The following is a 17,413-nucleotide window of genomic DNA, read 5'->3' as shown; positions in this document are numbered from 1 at the left end:
TGTACATTGAGATGTATAGGTATGTATATTGTGCGTGTGTGGACATTTACGTATATACATGTGTATGTGGGCGGGTTGGGCCATTCTTTCGTCTGTTTCCCTGCGCTACCTCGCTAACGCGGGAGACAGCGACAAAGGAAAATAAAAAGAAAATAATATATATATATATATATATATATATATATATATATATATATATATATATATATATATATATATATATATATATATATATATGTATATATATGTGTATATATATATGTATTATCCCTGGGGATAGGGGAGAAAGAATACTTCCCACGTATTCCCTGCGTGTCGTAGAAGGTGACTTAAAGGGGAGGGAGCAGGGGGCTGGAAATCCTCCCTTCTCGTTTTTTTTTAATTTTCCAAAAGAAGGAACAGAGAAGGGGGCCAGGTGAGAATATTCCCTCAAAGGCCCAGTCCTCTGTTCTTAACGCTACCTTGCTAACGCGGGAAATGGCGAATAGTTTGGAAAAAAAAAAAAAAAAATATATATATATATATATATATATATATATATATATATATATATATATATATATATATATAACATACAAACCTCCAATAGCCAAGATTGAACCTGGGACTCCTGTGCCACAGGCGGGAGTGCTACCGCTAGCCTATGGGCCTGGCTAATTGGAAATAACTATTTGAATGCTATGTACTCGAATACCCTTCGTCTCACGCTGGTGAGCAACGGGGTCTACACCGGTTATTTCCCTACAGGCGCACATAGCCAGTAGATAGCATTTTACCGAACCTACATGTACAACGCGGAGGTATATGAATACGAATAAAGTGCATTTGAACGCGCACCTTCATAGAACATACAAACCTCCAACAGCCAGGATCAAAACCGGGAAGACCTGTGCCACAGGCGGGTCCCGGGTTCGATATAACGTTCTCGCCTTCCACACATTCTTCAATGCTCCCAGAACCTTTACCCCCTCCCCCACCCTGTGACACTTCCGCTTTCATGGTTCCGTCCGCTGCCAAATCCACTCCAAGATATCTGAAACACTTCACTTCTTCCAGTTTTTCTCTATTCAAACTTACCTCCCAGTTGACTTGTCCCTCAACCATACTGATCATAATAACCTGGCTCTTATTCACATTTACTCTCAGCTTTCTTCTTTCACACACTTTATCAAACTCAGTCACCAACTTCTGCAGTTTTGAACCCGAATCAGCCACCACCGCTGTATCATCAGCGAACAACAACTAACTCACTTCCCAAACCCTCTCATCCACAACAGACTGCATACTTGCCCCTCTATCCGAAACTCTTGCCTTCACCTCCCTAACAACCCCATCCATATACAAATCAAATAACCATGGAAACATCACACACCCCTGCCGCAAACCTACATTCGCTGGGAACCACTCACCTTCCTATTTTCCTACTCGTACACGTGCCTTACATCCTTGATAAAAACTTTTCGCTGCTTCTAACAACTTACCTTCCACACCATATATTCGTAATACCTTCAACAGAGCATCTCTATCAACTCTATCATATGCCTTCTCCAGATCCATAAATGCTACATATAAATCCATTTGCTTTTCTAAGTATTTCTCACATACATTCTTCAAAGCAAACACCTGATCCACACATCCTCTACCACTTGTGAAACCACACTGCCCCTCCCCAATCTGGTGCCCTGTACATGCCTTCACCCACTCAATCAATACCCTCCCATACAATTTCCCAGTAATACTCAACAAACCTATACCTCTGTTATTTGAACACTCACCTTTATCCCTTTGCCTTTGTACAATGGCACTATAGATGCATTCCACCAATCCTCAGGCACTTCACCATGAGCCATACGTACAGTGAATATCCTCACTAACCAGTCAACAACACAGTCACCCCTTTTTTAATAACTTCCACTGCAATCCCATCCAAACCCGCTGCCTTGCCGGCTTTCATCTTCCGCATAGCATTCATTACCTCTCCTCTGTTTACCAAATCATTCTCCCTGACCGTCTCACTTAGCACACCACCTCGACCAAAACACCCTATATCTGCCACTCTATCATCACACACATTCAACATACCTTCAAAATACTCACTCTATCTCCTCTCACTTCGCTACTACTTATTATTAACACCCCATTTGCTTCCTTCACCGATGTTCACGTTTGTTCTGTTGTCTTACGCACTTTACCTCCTTCCAAAACTTCGTTTTATTTTCCCTATAATGATACTCTCTCACTCCAACTCTCATTTGCCCTCTTTTTCACCTCTTTCACCTTTCTCTCGACCTCTTACCTTTTTATTTTATACATCTCACAGTCATTTGCACTATTTCCTTGCAAAAATCGTCCAAATACTTCGCTCTTCTCTTTCACTAACAATCTTACTTCTTCATCCCACAACTCACTACCGTTTCTAATCTGCCCATCTCCCACACTTCTGATGCCACAGGCATCTTTTGCACAAGCCCTCACTGATTCCCTAAATACATCCCATTCCTCCACAACTCCCCTTACGTCATTTGCTCTCACCTTCCTCCATTCTTTACTCAATCTTTCCTGGTACTTCCTCACACAAATCTCCTTTCCAAGCTTACTTACTCTCACCACTCTCTTCACCCCAACATTCTCTCTTCTTATCTGAAAACCTCTACATATCTTCACCTTTGCCTCCACAAGATAATGGTCAGACATCCCTCAAGTTGCACCTTTCAGCACGTTAACATCCAAAAGTCTCTCTCTTCGTGCGCCTATCAATTAACACGTACTCCGATAATGCACTCTGGCCATCTCTCCTACTTACATACGTATACTTAAGTACTTCTTTCTTTTTAAACCTGGCATTCTCAAACGCTAGCCCTTTTTCACCAAATAAGTCTACAAGCTCTTCACTAATTCCATTTACAACACTGAACACCCCGTGTACACCGGTTATACCTTCGACTGCCACATTACTCACCTTTGCATTCAAATCACCCATCACTATATCCCGGTCTCGTGCATCAAAGCTGTTAACACACTAACTCAGCTGCTACCAAAACACTTGCCTCTCATGATCCTTCTTCTCATGCCCAGGTGCATAGGCACCCATCTCTCTCCATCCAATTTCAGTCTTACCCATATCAATGTAGCTTACTTTCTTACACTCTATCACATACTCCCACGACTCCTGCTTCAGGAGTAGTGCTACTCCTTCCTTGCTCTTGCCCTTCACCAACCCCTCACTCTACTTCCAAAACTTTCCCAAACAACTCTTCCCCTTTACCCTAGAGCTTCGTTTCACTAAGAGCAAAGACATCTAGGTTCCTTTCTTACAACATACTACCTATTTCTCCTATTTTCTCATTTTGGTTACATCCACACACATTCAGACACCCCAATCTGAGCCTTTGAGGAGTATCAGCACCCCCCCCCCCTCCCCCTGCATGACTCCTTCTTCTGCTTTCCCTTTTAGAAAGATAAAATACAAGGAGGGGAGGGTTTCTAGCCCACCCACTCCCGTTCCCTTTAGTCGCCTTCTACAGCATGCGGGGAAAGCGTGGGAAGTATTCCTTCTCCCCTATCCCCAGAGAAAAAGGTGAACAAAGGACACAAGGGGAGTAGGGGAGGAATGGGATGTCTTTAGGGAATAAGGGATGGCTTGCACGAAATATGTTTGTGGCATGAGAAGCGTGGGAGGTGGGCAGATTAGAAAGGGTAGTGAGTGGTGGGATGAAGAAGTAAGATTATTAGCGAAAGAGAAGAGTGAGGCATTTGGACGATTTCTGCAAGGAAATAATGCAAATGAGTGGGAGATGTATAAAAGAAAGAGGCAGGAGATCAAGATAAAGGTGCAAGAGGTGAAGAAGAGGGCAAATGAGAGTTGGGGTGAGAGAGTATCATTCAATTTTAGGGAGAATAAAACGAAGTTCTGGAAGGCGGTAAATAAAGTGCGTAAGACAAGGTAACAAATGGGAACTTCAGTGAAGGGGGCTAATGGGGAGGTGATGACAATTAGTGGTGATGTGAGAAGGAGATGGAGTGAGTATTTTCAAGGCTTCTTGAATGTGTTTGACGATAGAGTGGCAGATATAGGATGTTTTGGTTGAGGTGGTGTGCAAAGTGAGAGGGTTAGGGAAAATGATTTGGTAAACAGACAAGAGATAGTAAAAGCTTTTGCGGAAGATGAAAGCCGGCAAGGCAGCGGGTTTGGATGGTATTGCAGTGGAATTTATCAAAAAAAGGGGGTTACTCTATTGTTGACTGGTTGGTTAGGTTATTTAATGTGTGTATGACTCATGGTGAGGTGCCTGAGGATTGGAGGAATCCTTGCATAGTGCCATTGTACAAAGGCAAAGGGGATAAGAGTGAGTGCTCAAATTACAGAGGTATAAGTTTGTTGAGTACTCCTGGGAAATTATATGAGGGTATTGACTGAGAGGGTCAAGGCATGTACAGAGCATCAGATTGGGGAAGAGCAGTGTGGTTTCAGAAGTGGTAGATGATGTGTGGATCAGGTGTTTGCTTTGAAGAATGTAAGAAATACTTAGAAATGCAAATGGATTTGTATGTAGCATTTATGGATCTGCAGAAGGTATATGATAGAGTTGATAGAGATGCTCTGTGGAAGGTATTAAGAATATATGGTGTGGGGGTCAAGTTGTTAGAAGCAGTGAAAAGTTTTTATCGAGGATGTAAGACATGTGTACGTGTAGATAGAGAGGAAAGTGATTGGTACTCAGTGAATGTAGGTTTGCGGCAGGGGTGTGTGATGTCTCCATGGTTGTTTAATTTATTTATGGATGGGGTTGTTAGGGAGGTGAATGCAAGAGTTTTCGAAAGAGGGGCAAGTATGCAGTCTATTGTGAATGAGAGAGCTTGGGAAGTGATTCAGTTATTGTTCGCTGATGATACAGCGCTGGTGGCTGATTCGTGTGAGAAACTGCAGAATCTGGTGACTGAGTTTGGTAGAGTGTGTGAAAGAAGAAAGCTGAGAGTAAATATGGATAAGAGCTAGGTTATAAGGTACAGCAGGGTTGAGGGACAAGTCACTTGGGAGGTAAGTTTGAATGGAGAAAGACTTGAGGAAGTGAAGTGTTTTAGATATCTGGGAGTGGATTTGGCAGCGGATGGAACCATGGAAGCGGAAGTGAATCATAGGATGGGGGAGGGGACGAACGTTCTGGGTGCCTTGATGAATGTGTGGAAGTCGAGAACATTATCTCGGAAAGCAAAAATGGGTATGTTTAAAGGAATAGTGGTTCCAACAATGCTATATGGTTACGAGACGTAGGCTATAGATAAAGTTGTGCGGAGGAGAGTGGATTTGCTGGAAATGAGATGTTTGAGGACAATATGTGGTGTGAGATGGTTTGATCGAGTAAGTAATAATAGGGGTAAGAGAGATGTGTGGAAATAAAAAGTGTGTGGTTGAGAGAGCAGAAGAAGGTGTTTTGAAATGGTTTGGTCACATGGAGAGAATGAGTGAGGAAAGATTGACCAAGAGGATATATGTGTCAGAGGTGGAGGGAACGAGAAGTGGAGACCAAATTGGAGGTGGAAAGATGGAGTGAAAAAGATTTTGAGTGATCCGGGCTTGAACATGCAGGAAGGTGAAAGGTGTGCAAGGAATTGTGTGAAGTGGAACGATGTGGTATACCGGGGTCGACGTGCTGCCAATAGATGGAACCAAAGAATGTGAAGCTTCTGGGGTAAACCATTGAAAGTTCTGTGGAGCCTGGATGTGGAAAGGGTGCTGGTTTCAGTGCATTATACATGACAGCTAGAGACTGAGTGTGAACGAATGTGGCCTCTGTTGTCTTTTCCTAGTGTTACCTCGCGGACATGCGGGGGAGGGGGTTGTTATTTCATGGTGGCGGGATGGCGATGGGAATGAATGAAGGCAGCAAGTATGAATTATGTACGTGTGTATATATGTATATGTCTCTGTGTGTATATATTTGTATACGTTGAGATGTATAGGTATGTATATGTGCATGTGTGGACGTGTATGTATATACATGTGTATGGGGGTGGGTTGGGCCACTTCTTTCATCTGTTTCCTTGCGCTACCTCACAAACGCGAGAGACAGCGACAAAGCGAAATAAATAAATAAATATATATATATATATATATATATATATATATATATATATATATATATATATATATATATATATATATATATATATATATTTTTATACTTTGTCGCTGTCTCCCGCGTTTGCGAGGTAGCGCAAGGAAACAGACGAAAGAAATGGCCCAACCCCCCCATACACATGTATATACATACGTCCACACACGCAAATATACATACCTACACAGCTTTCCATGGTTTACCCCAGACGCTTCACATGCCTTGATTCAATCCACTTACAGCACGTCAACCCCGGTATACCACATCGCTCAAATTCACTCTATTCCTTGCCCTCCTTTCACCCTCCTGCATGTTCAGGCCCCGATCACTCAAAATCTTTTTCACTCCATCTTTCCACCTCCAATTTGGTCTCCCTCTTCTCCTTGCTCCCTCCACCTCCGACACATATATCCTCTTGGTCAATCTTTCCTCACTCATCCTCTCCATGTGCCCAAACCACTTCAAAACACCCTCTTCTGCTCTCTCAACCACGCTCTTTTTATTTCCACACATCTCTCTTACCCTTACGTTACTCACTCGATCAAACCACCTCACACCACACATTGCCCTCAAACATCTCATTTCCAGCACATCCATCCTCCTGCGCACAACTCTATCCATAGAACAAGCCTCGCAACCATACAACATTGTTGGAACCACTATTCCTTCAAACATACCCATTTTTGCTTTCCGAGATAATGTTCTCGACTTCCACACATTCTTCAAGGCCCCCAGAATTTTCGCCCCCTCCCCCACCCTATGATCCACTTCCGCTTCCATGGTTCCATCCGCTGCCAGATCCACTCCCAGATATCTAAAACACTTTACTTCCTCCAGTTTTTCTCCATTCAAACTCACCTCCCAATTGACTTGACCCTCAACCCTACTGTACCTAATAACCTTGCTCTTATTCACATTTACTCTTAACTCTCTTCTTTCACACACTTTACCAAACTCAGTCACCAGCTTCTGCAGTTTCTCACATGAATCAGCCACCAGCACTGTATCATCAGCGAACAACAACTGACTCACTTCCCAAGCTCTCTCATCCCCAACAGACTTCATACTTGCCCCTCTTTCCAAAACTCTTGCATTCACCTCCCTAACAACCCCATCCATAAACAAATTAAACAACCATGGAGACATCACACACCCCTGCCGCAAACCTACATTCACTGAGAACCAATCACTTTCCTCTCTTCCTACACGTACACATGCCTTACATCCTCGATAAAAAACTTTTCACTGCTTCTAACAACTTGCCTCCCACACAATATATTCTTAATACCTTCCACAGAGCATCTCTATCAACTCTATCATATGCCTTCTCCAGATCCATAAATGCTACATACAAATCCATTTGCTTTTCTAAGTATTTCTCACATACATTCTTCAAAGCAAACACCTGATCCACACATCCTCTACCACTTCTGAAACCACACTGCTCTTCCCCAATCTGATGCTCTGTACATGCCTTCACCCTCTCAATCATATATATATATATATATATATATATATATATATATATATATATATATATATATATATATATATATATATATATATATATATATATCTCACCTCCCCATTTGCGCCCTTCACTGAAGTTCCCATTTGCTCCCTTGTCTTACGCACTTTATTTACCTCCTTCCAGAACATCGTTTTATTATCCCTAAAATTTAATGATACTCTCTCACCCAAACTCTCATGTGCCCTCTTTTTCACCTCTTGCACCTTTCTCTTGACCTCCTGTCTCTTTCTTTTATACATCTCCCACTCAATTGCATTTTTTCCCTGCAAAAATCGTCCAAATGCCTCTCTCTTCTCTGTCACTAATAATCTTACTTCTTCATCCCACCACTCACTACCCTTTCTAATCAACCCATCTCCCACTTTTCTCATGCCACAAGCATCTTTTGCACAATCCATCACTGATTCCCTAAATACATCCCATTCCTCCCCCACTCCCCTTACTTCCATTGTTCTCACCTTTTTCCATTCTGTACTCAGTCTCTCCGGCTACTTCCTCACACAAGTCTCCTTCCCAAGCTCACTTACTCTCACCACCCTCTTCACCCCAACATTCACTCTTCTTTTCTGAAAACCCATACAAATCTTCACCTTAGCCTCCACAAGATAATGATCAGACATCCCTCCAGTTGCACCTCTCAGCACATTAACATCCAAAAGTGATGTGAGAAGGAGATGGAGTGAGTATTTTGAAGGCTTGTTGAATGTGTTTGATGATAGAGTGGCAGATATAGGGTGTTTTGGTCGAGGTGGTGTGCAAAGTGAGAGGGTTAGGGAAAATGATTTGGTAAACAGAGAAGAGGTAGTAAAAGCTTTGCAGAAGATGAAAGCCGGCAAGGCAGCAGGTTTGGATGGTATTGCAGTGGAATTTATTTAAAAAGGGGGTGACTGTATTATTGACTGGTTGGTAAGGTTATTTACTGTATGTATGACTCATGGTGAGGTGCCTGAGGATTGGCGGAATGCGTGCATAGTGCCATTGTACAAAGGCAAAGGGGATAAGAGTGAGTGCTCAAATTACAGAGGTATAAGTTTGTTGAGTATTCCTGGTAAATTATATGGGAGGGTATTGATTGAGAGGGTGAAGGCATGTACAGAGCATCAGATTGGGGAAGAGCAGTGTGGTTTCAGAAGTGGTAGAGGATGTGTGGATCAGGTGTTTGCTTTGAAGAATGTATGTGAGAAATACTTAGAAAAGCAAATGGATTTGTATGTAGCATTTATGGATCTGGAGAAGGCATATGATAGAGTTGATAGAGATGCTCTGTGGAAGGTTTTAAGAATATATGGTGTGGGAGGCAAGTTGTTAGAAGCAGTGAAAAGTTTTTATCGAGGATGTAAGGCATGTGTACGTGTAGGAAGAGAGGAAAGTGATTGGTTGGTTCTCAGTGAATGTAGGTTTGCAGGAGGGGTGTGTGATTTCTCCATGGTTGTTTAATTTATTTATGGATGGGGTTGTTACGTAGGTGAATGCAAGAGTTTTGGAAAGAGGGGCAAGTATGAAGTCTGTGGTGGATGAGAGAGCTTGGGAAGTGAGTCAGCTGTTGTTCGCTGATGATACAGCGCTGGTGGCTGATTCATGTGAGAAACTGCAGAAGCTGGTGACTGAGTTTGGTAAAGTGTGTGAAAGAAGAAAGTTAAGAGTAAATGTGAATAAGAGCAAGGTTATTAGGTACAGTAGGGTACAGAGGTAAGTTTGAATGGAGAAAAACTGGAGGAAGTAAAGTGTTTTAGATATCTGGGAGTGGATCTGGCAGCGAATGGAACCATGGAAGCGGAAGTGGATCATAGGGTGGGGGAGGGGGCAAAAATCCTGGGAGCCTTGAAGAATGTGTGGAAGTCGAGAACATTATCTCGGAAAGCAAAAATGGCTATGTTTGAAGGAATAGTGGTTCCAACAATGTTGTATGGTTGCGAGGCGTGGGCTATGGATAGAGTTGTGCGCAGGAGGATGGATGTGCTGGAAATGAGATGTTTGAGGATAAGGTGTGGTGTGAGGTGGTTTGATCGAGTAAGTAACGTAAGGGTAAGAGAGATGTGTGGAAATAAAAAGAGCGTGGTTGAGAGAGCAGAAGAGGGTGTTTTGAAATGGTTTGGGCACATGGAGAGAATGAGTGAGGAAAGATTGATCAAGAGGATATATGTGTCGGAGGTGGAGGGAACGAGAAGTGGGAGACCAAATTGGAGGTGGAAAGATGGAGTGAAAAACATTTTGTGTGATCGGGGCCTGAACATGCAAGAGGGTGAAAGGAGGGCAAGGAATAGAGTGAATTGGATCGATGTGGTATACCGGGGTTGACGTCCTGTCAGTGGATTGAATCAGGGCATGTAAAGCGTCTGGGGTAAACCATGGAAAGCTGTGTAGGTATGTATATTTGCGTGTGTGGACGTACGTATATACATGTGTATGGGGGTGGGTTGGGCCATTTCTTTCATCTGTTTCCTTACGCTACCTCACAAATGCGGGAGACAGCGACAAAGGAAAAAAAGAAATATATATATATATATATTTTTTTTTTTTATACTGTTCGCCATTTCCCGCATTAGCGAGGTAGCATTAAGAACAGAGGGCTGAGCCTTTGAGGGAATATCCTCACTTGGCCCCCTTCTCTGTTCCTTCTTTTGGAAAATTAAAAACGAGAGAGGAGGATTTCCAGCCCCCTGCTCCTTCCCCTTTTAGTCGCCTTCTTCAACACGCAGGGAATACATGGGAAGTATTCTTTCTCCCCTATCCCCAGGGATAAACAATATACATATAATAACAAAAACAAGACATACTGCAATTTTTTTTTTTACTTTCATACTTGTTAGCTATTTCCTACCTGAAAAAAATCCTTGCTTGGCTCATTTCCTTTTGTTTCATCTTTTAAAAAATAGCAATAAAGGAGGAAGGGATTTCTAGCCCCCCTCTTAGATGCCCTCTACAACTCGCTGGAGCTATGTGAGCAGTATTCTTTCTCCCTTATTCTCAGGGATAATACAGTATATTATTTTTAACATTAACTCCCTAATGCCTTTAGACTGATATTTATGTGATCTGAGTGATGCCTCTTGATGGACAATCATGCGTCAAGTTTCACACCCCAACTTCAGGGTAATGCACCAAGTCTGGGCGATGGCTGAGGTGGCAGGGCACAATAATTTTTCCCCACATTGCATTGGTTTCTTAAGAAGGAAACTGTGCAGCTTTTAGCTAGATTTAGAGGACCAGGCTGAACATGATCCTGAATGATTTGATAAGGCACAAAAAAGATTTCTAGCAAAAATATATAGGATCATAGGGTGGGGGAGGGGGCGAAAATTTTGGGAGCCTTGAAAAATGTGTGGAAGTCGAGAACATTATCCCGGAAAGCAAAAATGGGTATGTTTGAAGGAATAGTGGTTCCAACAATGTTGTATGGTTGCGAGGCGTGGGCTATGGATAGAGTTGTGCGCAGGAGGATGGATGTGCTGGAAATGAGATGTTTGAGGACAATGTGTGGTGTGAGGTGGTTTGATCGAGTAAGTAACGTAAGGGTAAGAGAGATGTGTGGAAATAAAAAGAGCGTGGTTGAGAGAGCAGAAGAGGGTGTTTTGAAATGGTTTGGGCACATGGAGAGAATGAGTGAGGAAAGATTGACCAAGAGGATATATGTGTCGGAGGTGGAGGGAACGAGGAGAAGAGGGAGACCAAATTGGAGGTGGAAAGATGGAGTGAAAAGGATTTTGTGTGATCGGGGCCTGAACATGCAGGAGGGTGAAAGGAGGGCAAGGAATAGAGTGAATTGGAGCGATGTGGTATACAGGGGTTGACGTGCTGTCAGTGGATTGAATCAAGGCATGTGAAGCGTCCGGGGTAAACCATGGAAAGCTGTGTAGGTATGTATATTTGCGTGTGTGGACGTGTGTATGTACATGTGTATGGGGGGGGTTGGGCCATTTCTTTCGTCTGTTTCCTTGCGCTACCTCGCAAACGCGGGAGACAGCAACGAGGTATAAAAAAAAAAAAAAAAATATATATATATATATATATATATATATATATATATATATATATATATATATATTGGTTTGCGACAGGGTGCGTGATGTCTCCATGGTTGTTAAATTTGTTTATGGATGGGATTCTTAGGGAGGTGAATGCAAGAGCTTTGGAGAGAGGGGCAAGTATGCAATCTGTTGTGGACGAGAGGGCTTGGGAAGTGAGTCAGTTGTTGTTCGCTGATGATACAGCGCTAGTGGCTGATTCGGGTGAGAAACTGCAGAAGCTGGTGACAGAGTTTGGTAAAAGAAGGAGGCTGAGAGTATATGTGAATAAGAGCACGGTTATTAGGTACAGTAGGGTTGAGGGACAAGTCAATATGGGAAGTAAGTTTGAATGGAGAAGAACTGGAGGAACTGAAGTGATTTAGATATCTGGGAGTGGATTTAACAGCGGAAGAAACCATGGAAGTGGAAGTGAGTCACAGGGTAGGAGAGGGGGCGAAAGTTCTGGAAGCGTTGAAAAATGTGTGGAAGGCGAGAACATATCTTGGAAAGCAAAAATGGGTATGTTTGAAGGAATAGTGCCTCCAACAATGTTATATGGTTGCGAGGCGTGGGCTATATATAGGGTTGTGCGGAGGAGGGTGGATGTGTTGGAAATGAGATGTTTGAGGACAATATGTGGTGTGAGGTGGTTTGATCAAGTAAGTAATGAAAGGGTAAGAGAGATGTGTGGTAATAAAAAAGGTGTGGTTGAGAAAGCAGAAGAGGGTGTACTGAAATGTTTTGGTCACATGTAGAGAATGAGTAAGGAAAGATTGACAAAGAGGATATGTGTCAGAGGTGCAGGGAACGAGAAGTGGGAGACCAAATTGAAGGTGGAAGGATGGAGTGAAAAAGATTTTGAGCTATCGGGGCCTGAACATGCAGGAGGGTCAAAGGCATACAAGGAACAGATGTGGTATACCGGGGTCGACGGGCTGTCAGTGGATTGAACCAGGGCATGTGAAGCGTCTGCGGTAAACCATGGAAAGTTTTGTTGGACTGGATGTGGAAAGGGAGCTGTGGTTTCGGTGCATTACACATGACAACTAGAGACTGAGTGTGAACGAATGAGGCCTTTGTTGTCTTTTCTAGCACTACCTCGCCCGCATGCGGGGGGATGGGCGATGTCATATCATGTGTTGAGGGGTGGTGACAGGAATGAATAAAGGCAGCAAGTCTGAATTATGTACGTGCGTACATATGTATATGTCTGTGTATGTATATATATATGTATACGTTAAAATGTATAGGTATGGGCATGTGCGTGTGTGTGGACATGTATGTAAATACATGTGTATGTGGGTGGGTTGGGCCATTCTTTTTTCTGTTTCCTTATGCTACCTCGCTAATGCGGGAGACACCATCAAAGTTTGATAAATAAATGAATAAATTGATTGAGAGGGTGAAGGCATGTATAGAACATCAGAATGGGGAAGAGCAGTGTGGTTTCAGAAGTAGCAGAGGATGTGTAGATCAGGAGTTTGCTTTGAAGAATGTATATGAGAAATACTTTCTCACACTTTACCAAACTCAGTCACAAGCTTCTGCAGTTTCTCACTCGAATCAGCCATCAGCGCTGTATCATCAGCAAACAACAAAAGACTTACTTCCCAAGCCCTCTCATCTACAACAGGCTGCATACATGCCCCTCTCTCCAAAATTCTTGCATTTACCTCCCTAACAACCCCATCCATAAAAATATAAACAACCATGGAGACATCACGCATCCCTGCCGCAAACCGACATTCAATGGAAACCAATCAATTTCCTCTCTTCCTACTCGTACATATGCCTTACATCCTCGATAAAAACTTTTCACTGCTTCTAGTAACTTGCCTCCCACACCATATACTCTTAATACCTTCCACAGAGCATCTCTATCAACTCTATCATATGTCTTCTACAGATCCATAAATGCTACACACAAATCCATTTGTTTTTCTAAGTATTTCTCACATACATTCTTCAAAGCAAACACCTGATCCACACATCCTCTACCACTTAGTTTACTCTTGCCATCTACCCGCCCTATACTAAAACTGTACCTTTTAAGTCCTTCTGAAGAAAGTTTTTGCCAACCTTCTTGTGTGAAAATCAAAATCCAGTTCTGGTCTAATCTTTCTTGTGAATATTTTTACTAAACATTTTCTTGTGAAATCATATTTGATTCACATAGTGATACAGTCATGCTACAATTATAATTGTAAATAAAATCACCAAAAAAGTGTCTGTCTGGTAAGTGAGAAAAGGTCCAAGACTGAACTAAAAGTAATCATCAAGGACAAAAAGGAATATTTGAATCAAAACAATGGCATCATGAAGCAGAATACAAAGAAATGCAATTTCCACGCACTGCATTGATCAACTTATCATACAACAGAAAAAGTGCTGAATTTTTCAGTAAACAGAAAAATTACTAAAAGTAAGGCAATTAACTGCACCTTGTAGAGCATCCATACAATAATGAGACCACTCTGATCTGATGATGTAAGCTTCTGATGAGATTCATTCCACGTAACAACTTGAATTGTTCCAGTATGCCCTTCAAGTGTCTGATTCATTGATAAGTTGGAGGGAGCTGCTAAACCTTTAACTTTTGCATCCTTGCCTGAAACACAGAAAAAGTCTTATCAATAGATAAGATTTATAAGTTATATCAAAATCAAAATGTCTTGATATCATCCACTACAATTTAGCTTGGTATTCTATTCAATGAAAGTGAGGTTAGCTTTGTCTATGACCAGCACATGAGCGATTGAAATATAGGAAAAAGTTCAACCAATGGATTACACTTTTCATCTAACAAAGAATCATAATGTATTGATAACATCTTCAACTATGCAGATTACCATTCTTCCAGACAAGGTAGCTTACCTTTGTATGCGACCACCATGAGAATGATCAGTTCAGTGGCTAAGCACAGTAAATAGCATCTTCCTTATACTACTTGGCAAGAGAATCAAATCTTCATATCAGGGTGGTAAAAGTAAAGCATTACCCAAAATAATTTTTTTTCATATCCTTATGAATGTATCAGCCCCTGCTTTTCAGTTATAGTCTAAATGTTAGTATAACAGGCTGGAGTAAGAAAGAATAATGTAGCAAATGAAATAACAACACATGAAGTTTCAAAAGGTATGTGTGGCTAAAAAAATATTCAACTTCTCCTGATATCTGAAGTATGTGGGATATGGTGTCATATCAAGTTTCTCTCCTTAGCTTGAATGTATGAGGTGTCATTCTGCCTTCTTTTTCTAAATTATGGTTGACCACTGATGACACCATTATTTTGATTCCCTCCCCCAGCATAAGTAACACCAGCATGGAAGGAGACAGCTACTCAGTAAAAACTTATGTAGAAATTGCCTTAGGTAGAATATCTGAGTGTTATTTGAAATGTGTTAGTACTTGACAACAGATACATTCTATATTGTGTTCCATAAAGTAATGCTTCTCATACAAACAATAAGGAGCAATTATTGAAGTAAGGATGATGGCACGGGTTCACATGATATTGAACTGTTGATGAAGCAGGTTGTGACATGTAATGTTGATGGTACTAGCAGAAATGATAGCATGTATCCAGTCTCAGTGCATGTGGCCTTCCATTATGTCTGGGCCGTAAGACATACATGTATTACAAAACTTCTCATCCCTAGAATTTAGATCCTTAATAGCTCTCTCAGTTAATGACCCTCATTGCAGTCTGCAGGGATTTAATCTAATTTGATTATCTTACTCTGATACCCTCTGACAGGAATTGTAAGCTGTAGTACATATTCATGTTAACCTATAACACATGCAATACTGTTGCTGTTACATTACAGTAATGATCATTTTATACTGGCTCCAAGTGCATATCCCCAAGTCAACTGACCCCCCAACACAGAGTTTAGATTTGTCACTGTGCATGGTTAAAGTTTGTAAATTAAGTAACAAAAAAATTGAGACCAATATAAGTTTTCCAGTCTTTCATATTTGCCAAGTTTCCTCCATTTGCAAGGTAGTGCTAGGAACAGATGAAGAAAGGCTGCATTCACTCACAGCCATTCCCTAGCTTAGCACTAAGAACATACAAAGAAAGACCACATTCACTCACAGCCATTCCCTAGCTTAGCACTAAGAACATACAAAGAAAGACCACATTCACTCACAGCCATTCCCTAGCTTAGCACTAAGAACATACAAAGAAAGACCAGCACTAAGAACATACAAAGAAAGACCACATTCACTCACAGCCATTCCCTAGCTTAGCACTAAGAACATACAAAGAAAGACCACATTAACTCACAGCCATTCCCAAGCTGTCATATGTAATGTACTGAAAGCACAGCCTCCTATCCACAACCAGGCCCTACAGATCTTTCAATGGTTTCCCCAGGCCTCTTCACTTGCCTTGGTTCAGTCCATTAACAACACGTTGCCCCTGCCTTCCACATCACTCCAATTGAACCTATCACATGCATGCTTTTAAGCCTCCTCAGTCCTGTATGTTCAGGCCGCAAGCACTGAAAATCTCATAAGTATAACTAATAGTCTTTAGATGTTTGTATGTTAGGATGAATTTTTTTCACTCTTGTTCAACACTTCCCACATTAGTGAGGCAGCACCAGGAACATCCTCTAAGTGTCATGTGTAACTACAGCTCCCTGTCAACAACTGAGCCCTACAAACCTTTCCATGATTTCTTACAGTTGCTTCATATGCCCTAGTTAAGTCCACTGACAGGACTTTGACAGCTGCATATGACATCACTCCAATTCACTCTATCTTGTGCATGCTCTCCACCCAACTGGATGGTTAGATCCTGATCACAAAATGTTTTTCACTCCATCCTTCCATCTCCACTTTGGTGACTCCCACCTCCTTATCCCCTTTACTTATGACACTTATAGCCTTTTTGTCATCTGTCCTCACTAATTTTCTTCATGCCTCCAAATTATTTCAGCACATGCTATTCAGCTCTCTCAACCAATTTCTTCTTATTTCCACACTTCTCTCTCTCCCTATCATTACTTACTTGATTTATCAAACCTCCTCACATTCATGAGACATTGTTGGGAACTACTATACCTACACATTCAAACTTACTGATTTTCATCCTCCCAGCGCTCCCAGAACCTTTGTCCCCTCATCTACCCTATGATTCACCTCTATTTCCATGGTTCCATTCACAGCGATATCCCCTCCTAAAACTCTAATTCACTTCACTTCCTTCAAGTTTTCTCCATTCAAACTCATACCCCAAGTAAGCTGTCTTTCTGCATAGCTAAACCTAATAACATTGCTTTTATTCACATTTGCTCTTAACTTTCTCCTTTCACACAGTCTCCCAAACCTAGACTCCAACTCCTGCAGTCTCTCAATCAAATCAGCCACCAAAGCTTTATTATCAGCAAACAACAACTGGCTTACTTCCCAGGCCCTTCTCACCCACTCCACCCCTCACTCCAGGACCCTTGCATTTACCTCAATCAACACCCCATCCATAAACAAATTAATAAACCATGGTGACATCACACACCCTACTGCAGACCAGCCTTCACCTAAAACCACTCACCCACATCTCTACCTCATGCCTTATACTCTTGATGAAAACTCCCCTCTACTTCTAATAGTTTACTCCCATATCATATATTCTTAACCCTATAACACTATCTTTGGGTCTGATTGACCCAAGGCTCCTCAAAGCACTTTTGTTCAACAGGATGCCCACGTGTGTAAGACCACGTGGGTCCCTCTACCTTCAGTTCTTGATC

General features: G+C 41.8%; 1 protein-coding gene across 2 annotated transcripts in view; it reads right to left on the bottom strand.

Moving 5' to 3' along the window:
- The window catches only part of Oseg4 (intraflagellar transport protein Oseg4), a 600,898-nt gene that overhangs the window by 456,290 nt on the left and 127,195 nt on the right, over positions 1-17,413 (bottom strand). For both annotated transcript variants that reach the window (XM_071662283.1, XM_071662291.1), the window contains exon 3: positions 14,096-14,262. In XM_071662283.1, the coding sequence (XP_071518384.1) occupies positions 14,096-14,262 (167 nt within the window). The remainder of the gene's footprint in view (positions 1-14,095; positions 14,263-17,413) is intronic.

Source organism: Panulirus ornatus, chromosome 1 (assembly GCF_036320965.1).
Source record: "Panulirus ornatus isolate Po-2019 chromosome 1, ASM3632096v1, whole genome shotgun sequence".
In the NCBI taxonomy this organism is placed as follows: domain Eukaryota; kingdom Metazoa; phylum Arthropoda; class Malacostraca; order Decapoda; family Palinuridae; genus Panulirus; species Panulirus ornatus.
This window is presented reverse-complemented; position numbering and strand designations above follow the sequence as displayed.